Raw genomic sequence first — 18093 nt, forward strand, 5'->3', positions numbered from 1 at the left:
CCATTGTTAGTTGAGATTCCGGTGTAGGAGGCGGACAACGTGCGAAATGGCTGGCCGAGCGTCGCGAACATCGGATCGCCGCTCTTCGGCCAGCAGCTGCCGACGACGGACTCCGATTCGTTCAAACATGACGGCCGCCAACATGCCATGCCGAGGACATGACAGCTCTCTGGCATGGTCTGACATGGAAAGATCGAACCATCCTCTGATTATGTGCACCGGCAGGCGCACGCGCCAATCCTTCTCTCCGCCAGCGGCTTGGCCGTGCTGCAGCTGAGCTCCAGAGCCGTGTCATTGTCAACGGACATGGCCTCTGTTAGCTGTCTTACTGCCTCAGTCGCAGATGCTTGGCTCTGCCAGAGCTTTTGTGGCCGAATATTTCTGTATCGGTATGCGAACATTTAAAACATTGTGCACGCGCATCGTCTCCCGTGCTTCCATCGTAGCGGGTAACACGAGTTGCCCGACGTTCTGAAGCACTTCGTCCGCTGGTGGGGTTCCAGTGGGCTCGGGAGGGTAATAGAGAGTGGCGCCGGCCTCGGGTTATCCGGCCGACCACCGGCGGAAGCCCGATCTCGGAACGGCACCATCGAATCACGACCCTGTCACTGTCCGGCAATTGCATCGACACATCTCAGCTGAGCTGCTTTCGACTTACTATAAAGTCTATATCGACTTCGCCAATACTAAAATTCGAGGTCTCGAGGGGACGTCAAATCACAGACCTGCACTCGCCAGCGCGCGAGCATCGGGCAAGACCCAAATACAACATGATGTCGTCGCACGGCGAGCAAGCTCCCTCGACCATCGTCGTCATCGGGTATCGCGCCATCGCTCCCGTAGCCTCTTGTAAGCGGCGGCTGACGATGCCTACAGAGCCGGTATAATTGGCCTCACATGCGCCCTGCAGCTGCAATCCGAGCTTTCCAGGCACAAGACAACACGACCCGTCTCAGTGCTGCTCGTCGCGCGCGAATGGCCCTCCTCAATCCCAGGTGCGCCAGCTCGGCACTCGGCCGACTATGCCTCGATGTGGGCTGGCGCGCATGTCCGGCCCATCCCGGCGACGACACCCCAGCTGCGTCGCGAGGCCGCCTGGCTGCGCCGCGCCGTGGCCGAGTTCTCACGCCAAGTCGAAGCCGAGCCGTGGTGCGGCGTCACAAGGACCCCTGGAGTGGAATACCTCGAGGCGCCTGACCAGGGCTACCGGCAGCAGACCAAAGAAACCTTTGAGCGGGAAACGAGCTTGGGAGGGTATCGCAAGCTGGCACCAGCGGAAGTGCCCGAGGGCGTCGTGCTGGCTTACGAGTATGACACATTTTGCATCAACTCGCCGGTCTACTGCGAGCATCTGCTGCGCAAGTTCCTCCTGCAAGGGGGGAAGACTTTGGAAAAGGATCTGAGGAGCGAGTGGGAGGCCTTCACGCTCCGCAACGACGTAATCCTGGTCGTCAATGCCAGCGGCACCGGCTTTGGCGATGCCAAGTCGTTCCCGACCCGAGGTCTGCACGACAATTCCGATCTCATCCCACACAGCTAACAGGGTCGGCAGGCCAAACGGTCGTGTCAAATCTATCCCACGTAACAAAGACGGTTACACGACAGAACAAGGATGGCTCATGGAGTTTCCTCATCCCTCGTTTCCTCAACGGCGGCACCATCGTCGGCGGCACAAAAGAGCCGGGCGACTGGCGGACGGAGCCTGATCTGCCCACGCGGGAGCGACTCCTGTCGGCCGGTCTCACTCTGGAGCCGTACTCGCACGATGGGCCGGCTCGCGACGCGGCAGAAACGGCGCGGAATTGCCGGGTCATATCGGATGTGGTCGGACGGCGACCGACTCGCGAAGGAGGCGTGAGGCTGGAAGTCGAAGAACGGCCGCTGGTCAAGCTGGGAAATGCGCCGGCCAAGGGACGGGTCATCCATGCGTACGGTGCAGGCGGCCGTGGCTACGAGATCAGTTGGGGCGTGGCGAGCGAGGTGGCTGACCTGGCGATGCCGCTGCTACGGGCTGAGACACAGATCAAGGGGAAGCTGTGAATGAAATGAGTGCAGGACACGCTTTACGACTTTTCACAAGTTAATGCACCAATACCAGCACCAAGCGACAGCCGTCTGGTCGTGAGTAGTGAGTCGTGACTCTCGACAGCGCGTCAAATTGAAGGGGTCAAGCACCAATTCGGCGTTGGGCTTCTCGTGAATGTGATCTTGAGGGGAAATGCATGCAAGCTTTATTAAGTGGTATTCTTGAATTCAAATGGTGCCGTGGCATTTAGAAAGATGGCCTTCTCGGACGGCTGAGGCCACAGACCGCAACTCCACCCTGTGAAGCATCTCCATTCTCCAATCTCCACCCTGCCCAGTGATGTCACGCTTGAGCTCGCCGGCTTGGCTCTCTCATTGCTTGCATCGTTCCCCAACAAAAAGACATCTGGACACCTGTCTGGAGGAAGTGCCTATTTTTCTTTTGTAGGCGGTATCCAAGTCACAAAATGGCTTCCAGCAAGGCACCGCTTCTGTCGAAGCTCACGGTACGCTCCATCGCCCGACCAAGTGCACATCGCATGCCTCTCAGTGGCCGTGAGGGGAATGCTTGCACGTCATCCGCGCCCGAAAACGACAGCTTGTTTGACGTTGCCGCACGACTGACAGAGCATGCTCGCAGCTTTCAAATGGCATGACCATCCCTCAGATCCAGCTGGGCCTCTACATGATGTCGCGCAGGGAGGCTACCCAGTCCGTCCGCTGGGCTCTGCTGGACGGATACCGCGGCTTCGACTGCGCTCAAATGTACCACAATGAGCCAGAGGCCGGGAAGGCGATTAGAACCTTTCTTTCGAACCCGGATGACAACAAGGAGGGCTTGCGTCGCGAGGACCTCTTTTACACCACCAAGTTGGCCAGCTGCAACACCTCCTATGACCAGGTGCGACGGTCCGTCAAGGCTTCTGTGGATGCCTGCGGCCTCGGATATGTAGACTTGTTCCTGCTGCACAGTCCTTACGGCGGTAGAGAGGCACGATTGACGAGCTGGAAAGCTCTCGAAGATGCCGTCGACGATGGAGAGATCAGGATGATTGGAGTTAGCAACTTCGGCGTCGCGCACGTACGTCCATCGCCCCTCACGATGCTTTCACGCGAAACTAATCCGGGCAGATTGAAGAATTGATGGCCTCGAATCCCCGGATCAAGCCCGTGATCAACCAGATCGAGGTGCATCCGTTCAATACGCAGACGAACATCAGGGAAACCTGCGCGAAGCACGGCATCACGATCGAGGCCTATGCGCCTCTTGCGCGAGCTATGCGGATGAAGCACCCCAAGATCGTACAGCTATCCAAAAAGTACTCGTGCTCGCCAGCCCAAATTCTGGTCAAGTAAGCAAAGTCCCCATTTTCGGCTGTCGCCGATGTCTGACGCATCGATCAAGATGGAGCATACAGCATGGCATGGTGACGCTGCCCAAGAGCACGCACCGCGAGCGCCTCGTTGAGAATGCGGACGTGAGCGAACTTGTCATTTCTGAGGAGGACATGGTCGCCATGGATGGCCTCGATGAGAATCTTGTCACTGACTGGTAAGTCCACCATCTATGCATCGCCGTTGAAGTGAAAGGTCGTAAGCTAATGGCAAACGTATGCAGGGACCCAACAGAGGCACCATGAACGCTCAGAGCAGCTCGCGATTCCGTAGCACCCAATATGAGCACAAGAGATAAAGCTAGATAACTTGCACACCGCGTTTCAAATATCAAGTCTCCGGTGTATCCATGCGTGCGGCCCGGACCCTCTCATATGAAGAAGAAACGCCGTCTAGGCCTGGAATCGGAACCGTGGATCCTGCGTGCTGGTGACCCCCTCAGTCGTGTATTCGGTCGAGAGCGCACCCTGCCTCTTATCGCGCCGCCTGTTTTCCCACCGCATCCATGTGGAATATGCCAATGTGGCCGCAATGACAAATGAGCACATGGACAAGTTGGTCCTCAAACTCGTGATGTAGCGTGGCGCTTCTTCACTGCGGTAGATGTTGCTAGACAAAAGGCCTCCGCTGTTACCTGCCGACGTGGCGAGCCCGCTCATCATAGCCCGTGCGTTGAGGTTCGGGATATTGATGACGGTCCAGGCTGCGCCAATGATTTGCGTCGGGTATGCCTTGGATAGGTCAGTATAATTGAGCTTGATCTGTGCTGCGGGCTGACTGCATAGGGAGTGCTCACGCCAGCGGTGCATAGAAACATGGCAAAGTACAACACAGATGTGTTGGACGTGTTGATCGTGATGAGAATGAGGTAGCCGACAAGGCTGATAATCGTGGATGCGGTCGCGTGCAAGCCTCGCTCACGGAAGTAGTCCGACGACTTGCACCAGCATACCAAGAAGACTGCGCCGGTAAGAGCGGGAGCAACGGTGTACTGATATGTTCAGCCTCGTGAGACCAGACCGGATCTTAGCAAACGTGTGCTCACTTACCAGGTTGGTCTTTATGACGCTATAGCCCAGCCGCTTGACAATCATGGCGAGAAAATTGGCGTTGGATGTCAAGGTAACCCCGGCGGTAAACGACATCACGATACGTATATAACCGTGCACCGTACGAAATTCCCCGAATGCTTCTCGCCAACTAAAGCCGCCTTCCAATGAAGTCACGGAGTCTTGTTCGAGACGTGCACAGGCAGTAGCCTTCTCCTCATCTGTTAGGAACCATGCGGAGGAAGTAGATGAGGGGAGCAGAGCAAGTAGAACCAGCGCCCACAGGATAGTAAGCCCGCCTTCTAGGAAAAAGAGATACGACCAATTTGGTCGTGACCCGCCATGGATATGGAACATGCCGTAGGCAAAGAGACCCCCAAAGGCGGAGGACGCAACCAAGGCGGCGTAGAAGATGCCGATGCGTGTAGCTAGCTCAGCTCTTGTATACCAGATAGAAAGATAGTAGATGACGCTGTCTTCATTCAGCACGAGTCGACCCTAGGGACTGCAGAGGGGCGTGACGTACGACGATAGAAACCCTGACTCGAAGGCTCCAACAAAGACACGGCAGATGACAATGTCCTTGAAATCCCGGGCAAAACCACTCGCCAGCGATGCAGACCCAAAAGCGAGGAGCATGCCAGGAATGGTCCATCGGGCCCCGAGCCACTTGGTGAGGAGCGTGATCCCCGGACCGAACACAATAAAAGGGATTTGATAATACGTGAGAACCTGGTTGAACTGGTTTCCCACTAGGCCGAGGTCGTCCTCGAGGCCTGCCGTGTGTGCGTTGGACACATTGCTGCGATCAAGAGAGCTGCCAGAAGCGCGTAAGTGTCATGGCACAGAAAGCACGATGGCGCATGCTCTCTCAATTGCGGGTGGCCTCACTTGAGTAAATACGCGACTGTCAAGAGCGGCAGCAGTATCAGGTCCGACTTGCGCTTCAGTCGCTTCACGACTTGCGGGTTCAACGCCAAAGATGCATCGCGCAAATGAATGCCCTGCTTCTCAGCTTCCACATCAATTTCACCAGTGTTCAGGGTTGTGGCATCGCCACGAGAAAGAGTCTTTGTAGCTTCCATGGCGAGAAGTCAACGGCGGACGGGGTTGGGCAGTTCAATGGGAAGAGCGACACCACGTTGGGGGACCTTGATCGACCATCTTGCTACTATATACCAGTTTCCCTCAGACCGGTCGGAATTGGAGAAGCCTCTTGGCCTCAACTCCGAATTATTGATCACCGAGGCTACCAGACATCAGATCAATGATATCAGTACCTGGCAGTCCAGTCCGCATGTGGTATCTTTCTTGCCAACCTCGCCGCGCGTGTCACCAGGCGGAATTTACCAACTTAAAATCTACCCCAGATTTACCCCGGAGATCGGATCCAATCAATCTTTATCGCGCCGCATAATGTCAATGCCCGCCGTTACGCCGTTATCATATCTGATTGCTCGGTTCATTGGATGGATTTTGTTTGCCCGTAGTCTCGTGGCCAGTCGCTCATCGGGTAAGCCGGCGTCTTGACCGGTTGTCCCGATCGGCGCTCCGGATGCAAGTGGAGACTCTTGCCTCGGTTCTTCAAGTGAGACCGCGCTCTTTGCTCGTTCTCCTCACACAAGTCGCGACAGTCCTTCCCGATACCCTCCCGACCCGTCACTCGGTGCTGCTGCGCCTGAGACACTCTAATGCGTGGACCCTTGGGCAGTGACAGCCCCGGTACCAAAGACTGGTGAATGCTCATCTCGCTCCACGTGGCATGGACGGGAGGAACTCCGCCAAGGCGACCAGACGGCGGACGCCCCAGGCGTGTAACACTTGGTTCGTTGGCGCCCCCATTTGACTTCCTCCACTTTGCCTCGCAGCTTGCAGGTCGGTTGTGTGGAGGAACACCAGCACTCTTGGCTGGCTGCATGTTAACGCTTCTCCCAGCCGGAGACGCAAGACCAAGTGCGATGGTGTCCGCCCTCGGTGCCGACACTGCACGAACCGAGGCATCGCCTGCCTTTGGCCCAGTCCAGGCATTGAGCCGGTTCTCCTGTCGTCGCCGGACGGTTCATCAGATAGAGCTGGCGCAAACTACCTTCTTGCCGCAGAGCCGGCGGCGCTGGGACTGAGGCTACCAGAGAAGCGAGCGCTGCGTCGTTGCTTCGAACTATTCTTCGAGTACCATTTTGCCGATAATTTCTGCTCCTTTCTGTTCAGACCGGATCTCGACGGAGATGTAGTGGACTCGCCGTTTTTGTCTGCGGCGATGCTGTGCCTCTCCTCTCGCTACCTGACTGCCGAGGAAACAAATGATTACTTCGGCTTGGCTTCGGGTCTGGACGTGTGCAAGACTTACACGCCGCTTGCGCGCGCTCTGGCGAGAGCGTCGTCGGATGACCCGTCCGGTACTGCTCTCCCACCTAGCCTGATCGCATGACCCCTCAATCCCGTTCGAGCATGTATTAACAGTTCCCCTGCAGTCGCCAACATCCAGGGCAATCTCGTATTGGCCTTTTCGGAGTTTATCAACAATGAGGGCTCAAGCCATTGGATGTACGCTGGCACGGCCATCCGCATGGCGCAGATCATGCGACTCAACAAGGAATACCACCAAAGTCACACTCTCAAGGAACAGGAGATCCGCCGCCGGACCTTTTGGGCTTGCTTGTTCATGGACAAGCTACTGGCCTTCTTCCTGACTAAACCGCCTACCCTGGCAGCCATCAACATTGCCTGCGCCCTCCCCGGGACCGATGCCTCACTGGCATATCAAGAGCCAACAAGAGGCATCACCGTCGCGACCCTCGGCTCCTTCGCCGGCTTTCCTTCCGAGATTGGCATCCTGCCATACCTAATCAAGACGGTGTGCCTGTACGGCGACATCGTCGACATGAACGTGTGCAACCACCGTTTTGTAGACAAGGCGCAGCCGACGGATCCTCTGAGCACCTTTCATCGAAGCCACGCCGCTATGAAGGTCTGGGTGGACGCCTTGCCTCCTAGCTTGACCTGGTCGGAGCAAAATTATGCCAACCACGCTGCCCTTGGCCAGGGCAAGGCCTTTGTCGCCATCCATTTCCTCACTCGCAGCGCCTTTTGCGTGGCACATCAGGCTTATCTCCCACAACTAGATGGATCGTCCATCCTCATGGATGCGGTCGACGCGGCAGGTTGGTCGCTACTGCATCGCGAACCGGAGCTGATATCAACGTGTGTCAGCAATGCCCTGGCCACGGCGACCATGGCGTCGTACCTCTATGGCAGCAGCGCCCGGGCAAGATCCGATCTTCAGTCCGTCTGGGTCGCCGCATCACTCTTTTCCGTAGCCAACACGCTGCTTTGGCTGCAGTACTCCAACGACCCGCTGTACGCGGATGCAGCCACCATTGAGAAGGCGGAAGCCTTCTTCAACCTCGTCCTAGATATCATGAACCTCTGGGGTGTGCATTGGCGCGCCGCGCGACAGTGGATGCACACGTTCAGAGCCATGCGTGCCATGTACCGCGCGGCATACCTGGGCGAGGTGGACGACACGATACTGCTGGGCGACGGATTGACGGGCTCGTCGGGAGCAGGGGCGGTGGACGAGGACAGCCCATCGTCGGGTTACCGCCCACGGCCCGGAGACGGGTACATCTCGTTGAATGTCGTGCCGAGCTTGTATGATTCGCTGCGGTTTCTGGCGAGCGACACGTCGGCAGAGCCCAAGAGGCTGCAGTCGGTGTGGATGCAGTTTGCGAGCGGGTGGCCGATCGACCTTCTCAACGGCATGGCCCCGGCGGACGCGACGGTTGATCAAGAGTGTCCATAGAAACAGAGCTCGATTGCCCCAACTGTGCCGTACCGAAGCCGCCGAAGAGCTAGTGATGAGGAATGGAGTTCGAGGTCAGCGAGACGGAGCTAGAACCGCTACGTGGGGAGCTGGGCGCGGGGGGCCGAGGGACGTCGGCTTTACCGATGACGGCGCCATGCCCAACGGCATTCGCTGCGTGTCTGAGTCGGAGTTCTGGTTGCAACGGTACCAAGTCCGTCTTGTCTGGAGAATGCCATCTATTGCCCCGCACGATGCGGCTGCAGTGATAAAGATAGCATTCCCGTCGATTCATCCAGGGTCTTTGACTTATACGACCGCCACTTCGTCACACGCACATACACACAAACCTTCGGAATGACTGCCACAACCAACGGCACCGTGGTGCCCACGGCGCCAGCAGCCGGCCCGAAGCTGCCCTCGGCCATTCATCCCGACTTCATGGACAAGCTGGACGAGGACTTTATCGCCTACTACAACGCGAACCTGGGCATTAAGCCCGTGACGCACAACGTGACGATTGAGGACATTCGCACGTACCCGGGCAGGTATGCGTCGCCCTGGTACAAGGACTTTCGGTTCGAGCCGTTTGTCAACGACATCAAGATCAAGGCGGACGACGGGCACGAGTTTGCCGCCCGCGTGTACACCCCTGATGCCAGGACGTCGCCATTTGGCGCGGGACCGTATCCTGTGTACATTAATTTCCACGGTTCGTGGCCTTGATTGTGGTAGTGAAGCGCTGGATCGCTAAATGACGAGCAGGTGGCGGTTACACATTTGGAAGCCTTCAGGGTGATGCTGAGCTCTGCATGCTGATCCGCGATCGTGTTGGGATTCTCGTCCTTGACGTCGATTATCGGCTTTGCCCTGGTAAGCCGATTCTTTCGTTCAGGCGACGTTCAAACTAATCATTCTTCAAAGAAAACACTTTCCTTAAAGGCCACGATGACTGCTGGGCCGCCATCCGCTGGGTAAGGCATTGAACGGGAGGAAGCCACGCTGCAGTGGGAAGCTGACAGAGCCCCAACAGGTTGCCAGCCATGGTCAAGAGATCAACGGCCGCCCCGACTCCATCTCCATCGGAGGCATCTCTGCTGGAGGCCACATCAGCGCCGTGGCACAACAGCTTGCCCGTGACTCTGGCCTTGAGATCAAGTTGGGTGAGTTTCCCGACCTCATCAATACATCATTCCCTCCTTCGGTAACGCTCGCTTACATGCAGCAGCCGTCCTCGCCGTTCCCGCCACAGACTCCCATCTCGGCCTGGAAAAGGCCTCCGACTCGCCTTACCCATCCTTTTCAGAGAACGAGTTTGCCCCGTGCCTGAACTGGGCCCGCATGAAGTACTTCATGGATCATTGCCAACCGACAACCGATGCGCAGCGCGCGGAGCTCGCAGCGCGGCCGGAGTGGCACAGCAGCCCCATCAAGGGCGACGTGCGCGGCGTGTGCGACACTATGGTCATTACAGCCGAGCGCGATCCTCTGCGTGACGAGGGCGAGGCGTACGCGCGCAAGCTGGTCGAGGCTGGCGTTCGGGTGACGGTCAGGCGGTACACGGGCGTGCCGCACCCGTTCATGCACATGCTGACGATTAACAAGGCCAAGATGTATATCAACGACGTTTGTGCAGAGTTGCGACGGGTTCATGGTGCATAAAGCTATAGACTAGATAATTCCCGGTAGTCATACCTACTTGTAGCCAATCTGAGGTGTACTACGCACCAGTATCGAGCATTTTCAAGACGCGCGCCAGCTCCCTCCCACTTGTCGCGCATACTTTACTTCTTCACGGCTATTATAGCCGAATCATCGAAGCGCGTAAACTTCCGCGTGTCTTTGATCGCCAGACCCGCTCTGTCCAGCAGCTCTCGCCAGTGCGAGGCTCGCCGTTCCTGCGCATCAAACATGACTTTCATGGCGAGGCTCAGGCCAGCCGTGTACTCGATGCCTGGTGCACCCTGCGGCGGCTTCTCGTCAGGCAGCGTCTTATCGTCGATGACAATGACACTGTCGGGGCCCATGGCGGGGAGCTGCGCCTGCAGGATACGGATGCACGTCTCATCATCGTTGTTGTGCATGATTTGTCGAAAGTAGTACACGCGAGCGCCTAGAGGTCCTCCCGTTAGTATAAGCTCGACGATGCATGTTCATGCGCGGTAATAGAGGACTGGATGGAGGATAGGGGGAATCCAACCTTTCACCGGCTGCTCCGTCAAGTAGTCGTAGCTCATCTTCTCCATGCCCTCCACCGACAGTGCCTTTTCCAGGACGGGCGGACGGTCCTGCAGGACTACACGGCCTTTGAGCTCCAGTACCTTCTTCTTCAAGAGTGCACACTGCTGGCCATTGCCACCGCCGACATCGACGAATGCGACATCCTCGTCGCTGAGATTTTGGCCCACCTCAGCGGCGAAATCGACCGCGTCGAGCCAGGTTGGGAGACTCGCAAACTGCGCTTCCATGAACCGATGGAAAGCACCCTGCTGGACCGGATGGGTCTCCATCCACGTGTAAAAGTCCACATCCGAATGCTGACCTGTTTTAAAGGCATTGAGAGACTGGTCCGGATGGCTCAGCACCGTGTTGAGCGCCCCGAATCCTGGAAGGCAGTTGTCGTGGCTACACACTGTTAGCCCAAACTGACCACGAGGCCGCAGGCAGCCGATAACTTAACATGCAATGCATGGAACACGGCAGATGGAAGCAACTCACAAGTGGGTAACGGCATCTTGGAAGAGCGGGACCAGCATAAGGTTGGTCAACTTGGTCGCAGCATACTTGCGCACCTCAACCTCACGGACCATATCCTGGGTGCCAAGGTAGTCCAAAATGGACTCGAGCACGCCGATCTCAAGGCCCGTAGCACTCTGAAGCGCGCCGAGCCCTACGGGCTCCTTGCCAGAGGCAGCAAGCGTCGCAAAGATCTTGTGTTCCTGCGCAACCCTTGTCGTGATCAGGGGCAGCGGCTGCAACAGTGTCAGCATATATCTTCATGACCAGTCGGCCGCATTGGATGCGTCAATCGGCCGCCCATCGCCTCCACCTGCCACCCGGAAATACTGGTATTTCCTGGGATGTCTGGCCCCTGCCAGACATGCGCGTGTGTCTCCGCCGCATAAGGGGACGGAGAATCGGAGGACGTGGGGTCCAGAGGGCTCAGACGCACCGAATACGCCAGTCGCTGGACTGTCTCGAATGGCTGTTCCAATGCTACGGAAACAGCGCGAGCCAGCTGCTTGACTTCGAGCCGCTGCGCTTCATCTGCTCCTGCAAAAGCATCTGGGTTGTTGAGGACAGACCGCAGCTGTTGAGCTAGCGAGTCCAGTTCCACCCTGGCTGCCTGATCACCCATTGTTGCTTCGTCGGTTCTCAAGTTGTTGCTGTGATTGACGTCAAGACTTGGTTCCCCCGCGGGAATTACTTTTGAGTCTTTGTCGGAGTACGTAGTTGTTTTGCTTTTTCGCCCTTGATCCCTGGGATGGAGGGTCTTTGGGGATGATGATTTGATGCAAGTCGCACACTGCTACCTCAAGTCGACCAACATCCTGGACATGCAGCGTCGACATCCCGTGCTTCCCTCGGCCAAGAGGGGTTTTTTCAGCACCGCCTTCACCTCATTTCTGCGGCTCGGAGTTCTCTCGTGTCCGCCGCGCCCAGGAGATCAGAGCAACCAGGGGTAAATCCGCCGACCGTTAACACCCAGGTCTTGAGTGGTTGGGATGCGGATGCCAACAGCAGGCCCGCAGACGCGACACCAGACGGACCAGAGGCGGCGCCATTTTGGTCGTCGGGATGGGCACGTCGCATTCCGTGGCGACCAATGGCTCTGGCTCGTTGATGGCCGGCCTCCACTCAGACCAGCCGGCACGGGGCGGAACGACTTCCTAGGGGGCGCGCTAGGGACGGTCCCTTGACAGCTGGTGTGCAAACGAGGGATCCGCGGCGACAAGTCTCCGCGATGGCCTGCTCGAGCAGGGGACCTTGGGCACGCAATGCTCGCGAGATGGGCGATCAGCGGAGGCGAAACGCTGTGTGGCGCACGGCGGGCGCCGTCGCGCCGTCAACGAGGTTATCGCAACCGAGGCGAGGAGACATGATGACTGGCGCCGGATGCAGGTGCTCTGCAGGCCGACGCTGCAATCCAAGCTGGCGGGTCGGCACATGGGCACCAAGCCAGTGCCGCGATGCTGTTGGAAAGGTTGTCGGCATGGGGGTCTCCCTTATGATGCTGCGCCGTACTTGACGCCTTTGGCTTGTCTTTATGTTGATGCTACTATCTTGTACTCGCACCCTCGATTCATCGTGACGCTATCATTTCTCGGAATATTATTGAAGATACGGCTCAAACCGCTCCCCATCGACGGCGCCGCCTCCCGCTGTTGGTGTCAACGCCTCCGCCAGGCCTCCACCAGCCCCCCTGCCTCCATGTCGTCCCGACGCCGCCTCGCGCTACCACCCGCTTCGCCAGACCGAGGCAGCCATGCAGCCAAGCCAAGGTCCAAGTCAAGACACCCTGCCAGTATGCCGGCGTTCTTTTTTGTCATTGTTTTCTCTTTGCAGTTTCGCACCACGGGGGTGCGCACAAAGAATGCGTCACTTCATGTCGTCCACGGCCATCCTTGCCTGGTGCCATCAATCTCCGTTCGCCGCATTGCGACGTCTGGCTAGAACCCCTACCTAACACTGATCTGCCATTTGGATCCCCTACCTGTAGTTTCTCTTCATGCATACTCTCTCCCCTTCTCCCTTTCCGCTCGTCGTTCCTACTATGGTGATGGTGCAAATAACGCGAGCCCCTGGAAACGCCGCATCATTGATGTGGTGCAGACTCGCATAGCTGGAGGCGCAATGCGACTTCTATGGGAAGACTCCTATAGAAATGACTTGAACCTGTCGTGAGACAGCCCCCGCGCTCCTCCATCGTTTCTATCTCTCGGATCTCGCATACTGCTTGCTCGAGTCGTCGAATTTGATACCATGGCCGACCCAGTCCCCGATCGAGGACCAACAGTCCTAAGAGTCATCTGGACATTGACACCCCTTGCTCTCATCACTGCAATCCTCCGGATCGTGGCAAGACTACGGAATCGCAAGTTCGGATGGGACGACATATTCATGATCATAGCCATGGTACAGTACTACCCCAAGCTGGACCCGTTCCAGCTGCAGCATTGAAGTTGTCTAACGAGTTATCTACCTCAGCTGTGCTTCCTCGGCTGGAGCATCACCCTAACCCTCTACGCCCAGCGTGGTGGACTCATGCACATAGAGGACGTCAAAAAGACCGGTCCCGACAATGTCGCCATAGTCTTACTCTTGAACTGGCTGAGCCAGCCGTTCGGCATCGTCGGAGTCGCCGCCGGCAAGATCTCCGTTGCGGCCCTCCTCCTGGGAATCATTCGACTCAGCGACCTGCGATGGCACCGTCTGTTCCTCTGGACCGTGCCCATTACCCTTGCAGCGCTCATCGCCGTTGCTTGTTCAACCTTGACGTTTGCGCAATGCTCGCCGGCTGAGGCGCTCTGGGACAGGAGAGTCACGGGAAAGTGCATCAATCCCAAAGTCATGGGAGGTTTTGGAACCTTCACAGGTTGTACGTCGCACTCTAAACGAAAGCTTGTGCAAGCACACGCCCATGCATTTGATGGCTGACCATGGACACAGCATTCAACACATTCGCCGACGCATCCCTCGCCATCATCCCTGCCACCATCTTTTGGCAACTCAACAACAGTACCACCGAAAAGGTCCAGCTCACTATTGTTTTCGGCCTAAATATTCTCACATCAATCTGCTCCGGCATCAAGACCCAGTATCTCGTGGAGCTGGCCAACCGCGAGGACCAGACGTGGGCAACGTACGACATCTTCGTCTGGGTCACCGGCGAGCTCTTCCTCATGATCGTCTGCGGTTCCATACCGACACTACACGTCGTTCTCACTTGGTTCCGCTCGGCCGCGGACAGCGTTCGGAGCAGAGTCTCGCCATATGCATCTCGCAAGTCGCCCGGGTCGTCCCGCGCCAGGTCATCTAAGAACAGAGGAGGCGAGGGAGCCGTCGCGGATGGCGTTGGTGGGCACGATGCCGAGCTGAGCGACTTGACGCACATGAAGGTCAAGACGAAGACTACAATCGAACGCACAACACACTTGTCGGCCAGCGAAAGCATGGATAATCTCGTTGAGGAGAAGAGCATACCGGATAACGGCGTGCGCGTGGACAGGATGTACAATGTCAGCCGAGACGCACGGCCAGGCGCAGCCTACACTTGAGTGGCCCGGCTGGCTTACTCTGCTGGTATCTCAGGACATTGAAAGATTCTTTGGCGAGGCGTAATCGGATACTTAAATATTATCGGGGCGTCCTGGCGGCACGCCGAGAAGCAGAATCTTCTATGTTCAAAAAGCCGAATCATCAATCGTACAATTATCTTCATGACGGGGCTGCAATGAGCCGTCTCGCAATCGTCATGAGAACAGAGAAGAGAATGATCTGTCGTTCAAACATGTCCTTCGTCGTAAAATACTGTCGTCCCATCGTCGCGTTTTTCTTTTTAACGTCCATTAAATCCTGTAAATCCGTGTCCCATCGCGGCGAAGTCGGTCTGGTACAAGAACGATTCATCCATAGTCGTGAAATCAGTCTGCGGGTTCATAGGTCCGGAGACAGTCGCAGGAGGCATCATCCATTGCTCTGGCATGGAGAACGTGGGGTCTTCCTGGTCAAACGTGACCCCATTATTCCATGCTTGCACCGCCGCAGCTGGGTCGATCCCGTTCGCCGCAGCTTCCAAAGGAAGCGTGGGATACGGAGCGGCCGTTGTAGCAGCAGGAGGCGTCGGGGCAGGCAGAACCTCCCTCAGGCCCTTGGGCGCGAGAGTGCTTCCACGGTGTGGCGCGAGGCTCCTAACGGTCCGAATGCTGTCCCGGTGGCCGAGCCCAGAAGAGCCCAGGACACTGCAGCTTTCTTCAGAGCCGTCGTCCATGATGACACCGGAGTCTGGACGGGATGAGATGGCCCTAGGCTTCCTCGAGACCGTGCTCTGGCGATTCGGCTCGTTTCTCTTGTTGCTGCGATTCGTGTACGGCATGCTGCGAGCGGCAGTTGTACAGCCTTCTACAGCCTCAACGAAGCATTGGTGAAACTTTGTGGCCAGGGTCTCCAGCGTTGCCGGGTTGGAGATCTTGTTTCGCAGGGAAGTTTGAAGAAAATCGAAGGAAGTCAGATATTGCGCGGAAAGTTCAAAATGCTCAATCACAGGAGTGAAGTCTGGAAGCAAGTTAGCAGCTGCAGGTCTCCTGCCAATTCTCAACGGCACAACTTACGGTATGGCTGGATCATCCCGTCATCGTCATCTGGGAAGAGAATATTCCAGATTTCTCTCCACTGAACTTCCGCCGAGGTGCCGCTGGCACGCTTCCGGCTCACAAGCTTGATTGAAGTCGGCCCATCGATGCCCGACTCGGGGTCATGGTCGGAGATGTCGCACATCTGCTCCTTGGGTTGTCGCTGGTGCTCGCGCAGCTCTTTCCTGGTCTGGAAGTCCCGCGTGCAGCGATCGCAGACAAATGCCGATGGGTCGTCGCGCTTATGCTGCTTCACAATATGTTGCCTGTCTTGGGGTAAGTCGCAATGTTGAGGCCCAACGCTACGGGCATTCACTTACCTGAGCTCTGCAAACTTTGGGAAGTATGTCATAGCACAGCTATGATGGTCCCGCACGTTGAAGCGATGGGGGTTCCGCTTCCTGAAAGGACAGCTCAGGCGGAGATTCTCCTCCTCTCTGGGACTTGGCCGAAGGCGTTTCGACGGGCCAAATCCAGAGCCCTCCCCATCGCTGTACTCCTCTCCACCGTCCTCGCCACCCGCAAGCTTCTTTCGCTTGCCCTGCGAAGGCTCCCCGGCTGTTCCCTGCGAGGGGGTGGTCGACGAACTGGCGGTAGACATGGTGTGGACTGGCTGAGTATCGGACGCGTTCTGCCAAATGTGCTGCCCTAGCTCCGTCAGGAAGTTGGAGGCAAGGCGGCGAATAATTGCTGTTGGCGCAGAAGTCTCTCGTAGCTCAATGCCATAAACAGATTGAAGCGCGAAGTCCAGCATCGCGTCAACGTCTTCTGGAGAATAGTCGTCCGAGACGACCGATGCGACGTCCGACTGGCCCGGAGAGCCGCATTGGTCTTGAGTATGCGGCCACTCTGGCGCATCTTCTACCGCGATATCCTCCTCCTGCTTGATAAAGGGGTCTTCAAGGTGGCTGCAGATTGATCAGTATCCAGCAAGCATCAATGTTGGCATGCTTCAGATAGGTTGACTCACTGCACAGACGGCGTTTGAATGGCAGAGCCCAGCTCGCTGCTGGTGTCTCGCAGCCCTTTCAGCTTCTCACTCACGTCAGGAAAGCCGATGAGTATCGGCGCCTCGTTATCATCATTGATGTACGTGGAGCAAGTTGTCGCGCTCGAGGGCTGATGGCGATGGCGGATCCTACTGGACGGCCTTGAGGAGTCGATGCAATGGCTGGCGAATCGCTCTTGAAGGTCGCTGGCGTAACTCGAGCTCAACGGGCTGGCGAGAGTGGAAACAGAGTACGTCGTTGCCGAGTCCGGGATGTGAGCGGAGGAGATGCTGCTGCGCGTGGATTCTGTGCGCGAGCGGAGACGGAAAGTTGTCGGGTTGAAGTGAAGACTCTCCGGAAAGCGCTTTCGGTTCTGAGATCCATCGGAATCAGTGCCCCAGGGCGCGTTCTTGTCGCAAAGCTGTAGGTTCTGCCGTGACTGTCGCCGGAGGTGAAGAGGAATGCGGGACAGATCCGATGCGCGGATTCCGTGATTATGCGCCGGCTCGGCCATTGAGACCGCGTATCTGGTAACGACGATAAAATGGGGCAGGGCAACCGCGCTGTACGAAATGAAGTGGTTCTAGAGATTGACACGGAGTTTCGAGGGCTGTTCAAGCGAGCGAATGGATGCTTGATCGCAGCTTCGGGCGAGTTTTGAATGAGCGACAACACGGCATTCGACCAACATTGAAGAAACGAGAATCCGCGAGTGAGCAACGACGGTCGACGAGCGGCCTCTTTCTTGGCTGATTCCCCTTTGAACCTCCAGGCTTCACCCATGAAGCCACCGATCCAAGCCCCCAAGGCTGCAGCAATCCAGGGGCAGTGCTCAAGCACCACACCAACGGCCGGCCCTGCGAGGGCCTTCTTCCAATTGGGGGCGTCCCTCGCTCCCTCGACGGGCGCTGATTCGCTGGTGATGGCCATTGTTGCATGAGCTGCATCGTGGGTCCCGGCGACGCATCTCCTGTCCAGTCAGCCTTACGATGCCGAAATTGGCATGAGAAACCAAGGGTGAAACGGGGCCGCCGATGTGAGTCTTTGGTGGAGCCGCGACGGGGATTCTCGAAGGACGGGAATGCGGGTGATGAGCTGGGGCTTCAATCGAGGCACTGCATCGCGCCGGCCCGGCCGTTCCTGACGGGCGTCCTCTCTGACGTGCAGTTGCAGTTGCAGTTGCAGTTGCAGTTGACTGTGCTTTCCCACGCGGCAACGGGGCTCAGCGAGAAGAGCCGCTTCGCCCATTTAGTTCCCCCTTGCAGTGCGAGGTGGTTACTTGTACAGGCAGTCCTGGACGGGAGGCCGCACCCGCCAACCCTTGTCCAATACTCCCTCCTGGTGGTAAGCTCACCATCAGCTACCAAGTAAAGGTCGGCCGAGCATCCCGATCGGCATTACTGCGAATAGCGTCAATGCGACGCCCAGCTACCCTGCGATCTCAGGTTTCGCCCTGTTCTGCGCCTCTGCGCTACGTGATT

The 18093-nt window shown here is 57.3% G+C and overlaps 9 protein-coding genes across 9 annotated transcripts; 5 read left to right on the plus strand and 4 right to left on the minus strand.

Annotated features, from left to right (window-relative positions):
* Positions 1-773: 773 nt before the first annotated feature.
* PLICBS_005906 (uncharacterized protein) lies at positions 774-2040 on the plus strand (the record flags this gene model as incomplete). Its single annotated transcript, XM_018319635.2, has 3 exons — positions 774-820; positions 877-1502; positions 1553-2040. The coding sequence occupies 3 exons, from the start codon at positions 774-776 to the stop codon at positions 2038-2040; spliced, it is 1161 nt and encodes a 386-aa protein (XP_018182109.2).
* Positions 2041-2492: 452 nt separating this feature from the next.
* Positions 2493-3665, plus strand: PLICBS_005907 (uncharacterized protein; the record flags this gene model as incomplete). The annotated part of the gene is made up of 5 exons (XM_018319636.2): positions 2493-2531; positions 2666-3106; positions 3157-3377; positions 3431-3577; positions 3644-3665. 5 exons carry the CDS (start codon positions 2493-2495, stop codon positions 3663-3665), a joined length of 870 nt encoding a protein of 289 aa, XP_018182110.2.
* A 147-nt stretch (positions 3666-3812) lies between these two features.
* PLICBS_005908 (uncharacterized protein) lies at positions 3813-4565 on the minus strand (the record flags this gene model as incomplete). Its single annotated transcript, XM_018319637.2, has 3 exons — positions 3813-4151; positions 4217-4411; positions 4470-4565. The coding sequence occupies 3 exons, from the start codon at positions 4563-4565 to the stop codon at positions 3813-3815; spliced, it is 630 nt and encodes a 209-aa protein (XP_018182111.2).
* A 402-nt stretch (positions 4566-4967) lies between these two features.
* Positions 4968-5554, minus strand: PLICBS_005909 (uncharacterized protein; the record flags this gene model as incomplete). The annotated part of the gene is made up of 2 exons (XM_065600819.1): positions 4968-5286; positions 5361-5554. 2 exons carry the CDS (start codon positions 5552-5554, stop codon positions 4968-4970), a joined length of 513 nt encoding a protein of 170 aa, XP_065456891.1.
* A 1299-nt stretch (positions 5555-6853) lies between these two features.
* Positions 6854-8271, plus strand: PLICBS_005910 (uncharacterized protein; the record flags this gene model as incomplete). Its single annotated transcript, XM_065600820.1, has 2 exons — positions 6854-6860; positions 6941-8271. 2 exons carry the CDS (start codon positions 6854-6856, stop codon positions 8269-8271), a joined length of 1338 nt encoding a protein of 445 aa, XP_065456892.1.
* A 357-nt stretch (positions 8272-8628) lies between these two features.
* On the plus strand, positions 8629-9933 carry PLICBS_005911 (uncharacterized protein; the record flags this gene model as incomplete). Its single annotated transcript, XM_018319639.2, has 5 exons — positions 8629-8983; positions 9037-9144; positions 9196-9245; positions 9305-9434; positions 9500-9933. The coding sequence occupies 5 exons, from the start codon at positions 8629-8631 to the stop codon at positions 9931-9933; spliced, it is 1077 nt and encodes a 358-aa protein (XP_018182113.1).
* A 122-nt stretch (positions 9934-10055) lies between these two features.
* Positions 10056-11629, minus strand: PLICBS_005912 (uncharacterized protein; the record flags this gene model as incomplete). Its single annotated transcript, XM_065600821.1, has 4 exons — positions 10056-10384; positions 10472-10896; positions 10990-11243; positions 11444-11629. 4 exons carry the CDS (start codon positions 11627-11629, stop codon positions 10056-10058), a joined length of 1194 nt encoding a protein of 397 aa, XP_065456893.1.
* A 1625-nt stretch (positions 11630-13254) lies between these two features.
* On the plus strand, positions 13255-14549 carry PLICBS_005913 (uncharacterized protein; the record flags this gene model as incomplete). The annotated part of the gene is made up of 3 exons (XM_018319642.2): positions 13255-13407; positions 13480-13870; positions 13942-14549. The coding sequence occupies 3 exons, from the start codon at positions 13255-13257 to the stop codon at positions 14547-14549; spliced, it is 1152 nt and encodes a 383-aa protein (XP_018182116.1).
* Positions 14550-14830: 281 nt separating this feature from the next.
* On the minus strand, positions 14831-17126 carry PLICBS_005914 (uncharacterized protein; the record flags this gene model as incomplete). The annotated part of the gene is made up of 4 exons (XM_018319643.2): positions 14831-15546; positions 15603-15889; positions 15944-16531; positions 16594-17126. The coding sequence occupies 4 exons, from the start codon at positions 17124-17126 to the stop codon at positions 14831-14833; spliced, it is 2124 nt and encodes a 707-aa protein (XP_018182117.2).
* Between the last annotated feature and the right edge of the window lie 967 nt (positions 17127-18093).

This window comes from Purpureocillium lilacinum (genome assembly GCF_023168085.1).
Source record: "Purpureocillium lilacinum CBS 284.36 DNA, scaffold_4, whole genome shotgun sequence".
Taxonomy (NCBI): Eukaryota; Fungi; Ascomycota; class Sordariomycetes; order Hypocreales; family Ophiocordycipitaceae; genus Purpureocillium; species Purpureocillium lilacinum.